This window comes from Corvus brachyrhynchos, unplaced genomic scaffold (assembly GCF_000691975.1).
Source record: "Corvus brachyrhynchos isolate BGI_N302 unplaced genomic scaffold, ASM69197v1 scaffold65, whole genome shotgun sequence".
Classification (NCBI taxonomy): domain Eukaryota; kingdom Metazoa; phylum Chordata; class Aves; order Passeriformes; family Corvidae; genus Corvus; species Corvus brachyrhynchos.
This window is the reverse complement of record NW_008238365.1, coordinates 2,215,003-2,219,240: the sequence shown is the minus strand read 5'-3', so window position 1 is coordinate 2,219,240 and position 4,238 is coordinate 2,215,003. Positions and strand designations below refer to the sequence as shown.

Sequence of the window (4,238 nt, the reverse complement as noted above, 5' to 3'; positions counted from 1 at the left end):
TATATATAATATATATTATGTATGATATAATATATACAATATATATTATGTATATAATATATATTATGCAATATATATAATATACATTATATTATATATAATATATAAAAATATAATTTATATCATATATAGAAAAATTATCGATATAATGTATATAAAATATACTATATATAATACATAATAGATAAAATGTATATAATACAAAATATACTATATCTAAAATAAAAAAAATGTAATAATATACTCTCTCTAATATATATTCTCTGTATTATATATCATCTATTTTATATATAATCGGTGTGTGCCCATATATTTACATGTACGTATGTGTACATATATACACACATCTATTTATGTGTGCATATACATGAACACACCTATATTTAGATTTTAATTTCTATATTTATAAACACACACCTGTATTTATCTCTCTACATGTGCTTGTATATATATTTTTTACGTGTATACATGTAAATATAGAAATTTATATTGAAAATATTCCTGTACACAGACCTGTATATATAAATATATATGTACACGTGTATATATTTATATATATATTTATATACATTTTTATATATACATATATACATATATGTACCTATACAGCTATATATATATATAGAGATAGATGATATACACATAAACCACCCCCTCTATATATTTATATGTCTATTTTTATGTAAACACTAAACATAAATATTTCTATATCTATTTATATACCCTATATATATTTTTATGTGTATTTATCCATGGACACTCAGAGGGGTGTCAGTGAGGAGTTTGGTATGGATCAATGGCATTTTAGATATATTTCTATATGTTAAAATATAGAAATATATATTTATAATATATGCAGGTATGTATATAACATCTATAAATATAGATATAATTCTATTTATGTGTATTTTATATATTTTTTTATATTTTTGTATGTATTTTACAGAGATGTATTTCATATTTTTAATATATTTTTATATATCTTAAAAATATCGATATAAAATACATCTATGAAATAGATATTGATATATTTATAGATATATTTACAACCCTCAACCCCAAGCAGGGCTGAGCTCTGACTCAACAGAAATACTGGGAATGCTCAGGGGGGAAATATCCTCGGGATGCTTGGGAACAGCCAGTCCTGCCCTGGGCTGGAAAACACCGAGCTCACGGAAAACACCGAGGTTGGGCCCTTCCTTCTGATCTCAGACCTTGGAACCTTTTATTCCATAAGAATTCCTTCAAAGCTCTTGGAGATTCCTCAAGGCAAACTCCAGGTTCATCCTCTGGCCATCACTTGGGAAGAAAATTTCGGCATTGTTTGGATTTTTCTGTGCCTCAGTGCTTTCTTTTCTCTATTTTGACATGAAATTCCCAAGAATTGATTTTAGGGAATGGTATCCAGCCCTGGGAATGGGGAGAGAGGCACACGAGGCACCTGATGTCCCCTGGACCCCCTGCCCGGACACAGAGACCACAGAGCAGCCGGAGCACGACGCCTTTTATTCCAAAGCTGGAAAAATTGAGCTCTAAACTTCGTCTGGATTTGGCTTCAGGATTGGCAACAGCGGGGGGACGATCCCATGGGGCTGCAGCAGCACATCCCATTCCAGCAGCCCCCCAAAAACAGCAATGAGACCCCCCCAGAAAACATTCCCAGGGGTGTGATGTGCTCCCAGGGCACTCAGAGAGGGAAGGAAGGAGCTTTATCCTCATTTTCCCCCTTTCCTGCTGCTTCCAAACCCAAGGCTCAGCTTTTCCTCCCCAAAACGGGGATGTTCTGCTGCAGACGCCTTGGGATGAAGCTGGAATTTGGGGCTGGCACGGGATCTAAGCTGGTTTGGCTGTCCCAGTTTGGCATGGGATTCACCCCAACTCCCAAGGAATCCAAGCCAGGAAAACCCCAGCAGGCTTTGGGTGGATCACATTGGGAATTTGGCCCCGGGAGAGGGGAGGGGGAACTCTCACAGAGGCTCAGCCACATTTAGAGGATAGATGAGGATGGCTGCAGCTCCTGGAGAGCTCCAGAATTCCCAGCCTTTGGAGCAGGGGATGTCACAGCATCCGGGTCACCACCATGGCGAGGAAATCCTCGTAGCTGAGCCGGATGTTTCCCACCAGCGCCGTGTCCTTCTCCCGGAAGGAGTCGGTGAGGCTCTGCAGCTGCATGCAGATGTGGATGAACCGGTCCAGCTGGATACTGGGATTAGGAGAACGCTGGCTGTACCGGGCCAGCAGCAGCTGGCTGAACTGGGGGCTCAGGTTGTAGCCCATCTGGGAGAAAGCTGGGAGCAAGGAAAACTCGGATTAAACCATCCCAAAGGGATGGAGAGTGGCTGTGCCCTCCTCCCCCATGCCCCATCTCTCATTCCCACCACCCTTCCCACACTTCCCGCTCAGGGTGTGCACGGGCAGGGCTCTCCAGAGGAATCAAGCCACAAATTCCAGGCATTTTTCCCTTCACACACACCCAAGAGCTCCTCCCAAAAAACAGGTTCCAGCCACACATCGTTGAGGGAGGATTCTGGGCTTCCTGCAGGAAGGAAGCCCGTGGCACAGCCCTGCTGCAGCTCATCACCTCCTGTCCCCTGGGAAGCTCCAGTGGATAATTCCCAAGCTGCTTTGGAAGCATCCCAGGAGCTCAGAGCCCCCCAGCCCAGCTGCAGGGACCACTTCAGGAGGAATTCCAGCTTCCAGCTGGGAATAGAGCCAGGCAGTGGCTGTGGGGGGGTCAGGCCAGGCCAGGCTGGTGCCTCTGGCCCTCACCCACCTTGCTGGAGCTCGCTGAAGCTGATGGAGCCGGATTGATCCCTGTCATACTGCTGGAAGAGGCTTCTCCACTGCTGGATGAAGCGCAGCAGGGCGGAGAAGCCGTAGACGTCGATGCGCCCCGACCGCGTCTTGTCGAACATGTCTGGGCAGGAGAGCAGGGCAGGGAGGGGTGGAAAGGATTCAGAAACTTCCAGAGAGCTCAGGATCCGCACCACAGCTCCCTGGAATTCTGCTCTGATCCCAAAATCCTCCCTCACCAGGACAGCGATCGACTGGGACCATTCAACCCCCAAGGCTGGTAAGAAACAGCACCAAAAGCTGAGGTCGGGGCAAGCTCTGGGTCAGTCTCAGCATTTTTTGGGCTTTCCCTCCCTTTCCTCCCTGTCTTTTTGGGATCTGGTGCTTGTGCAGCTCTGGGATTTCCTTTTCCAAGTGGGATTTTGGGCCTTTCACTCACGTCCTCCACCACTGGGAGCTGCTTGGTTTGCCCAGCTCTGGCTCCAGCCAGGAGGCGATGCCCAGGGAAAAGGGGAATGCCACAGGGATGGGCTTCACCCCAAACCCAAACAAACCAGATTAACACCGGGAAGAGGGGAAGGAGATCCCAAACTCACTGATCATGAGCAGACAGGTCTCATCGTTGAACGAGGACCAGTTGTTGTTGACCAGCGCCTGCTTCAGCTCCTTGACGGAGATGAACCCGCTGTGATCCGCATCCACCGTCTGGAACCAGGAAAACGCCTCGGGATCCACCCCTGGCGGGGCATTCCCTGCATGGGAAGAGGCCATCGGCGCTGTCACCCCCTGCTCGGAGAGGCCACGGGCTAGGCTGGCCCCGGGGGTGGCTCACAGGGCCGGGCAGCGCTTCTCCTCCCACGGGTTTTACAGCCCCGTAAAACCCTGGGAAAACAGGGCTGGGATGGGCACGGAGCGGCTGGAGCTGGGAATGGGCTGCGAATCAGAGCCTGGTGGAGCTCTGGGATGGAGAGGAAGCCACGGGACCGCCCCATAAACCCGGCAGCACCGGGGGACGGATGTGGGGTGTGAAGTTTTAGGGCTGCCTGGCACTTCCTCTTCCTCCTCTTTCTCTTTTTCCTCCTCCTCCTCCTTTCCCTCCTCCACTTCCTCCTCCTCCTCCAGGATTTCTAAATAATAAACCGCGAGCCTGGTGGAGCTCTGGGATGGAGAGGAAGCCACGGGACCGCCCCATAAACCCGGCAGCACCGGGGGACGGATGTGGGGTGTGAAGTTTTAGGGCTGCCTGGCACTTCCTCTTCCTCCTCTTTCTCTTTTTCCTCCTCCTCCTCCTTTCCCTCCTCCACTTCCTCCTCCTCCTCCAGGATTTCTAAATAATAAACCGCGACATTGAATTTCATTCTCGTGGCGGCATCTACCGAGCTGGCGACCCCCTCAACCCCCACCCCTCCCCCAGGCACCGGACTGGGAACTCCCCAAACCCCCCG

At 47.8% G+C, this 4,238-nt stretch overlaps 1 protein-coding gene across 1 annotated transcript; it reads right to left on the bottom strand.

Moving 5' to 3' along the window:
* Window positions 1–1,486: 1,486 nt before the first annotated feature.
* PEF1 (penta-EF-hand domain containing 1) lies at window positions 1,487–3,899 on the bottom strand. Its single transcript, XM_008635200.2, has 3 exons — window positions 3,390–3,899; window positions 2,774–2,917; window positions 1,487–2,288 (listed from the first exon to the last, which is right to left on the bottom strand). Exons 1-3 carry the CDS (start codon window positions 3,562–3,564, stop codon window positions 2,059–2,061), a joined length of 549 nt encoding a protein of 182 aa, XP_008633422.1. The 5' UTR covers window positions 3,565–3,899; the 3' UTR covers window positions 1,487–2,058.
* Between the last annotated feature and the right edge of the window lie 339 nt (window positions 3,900–4,238).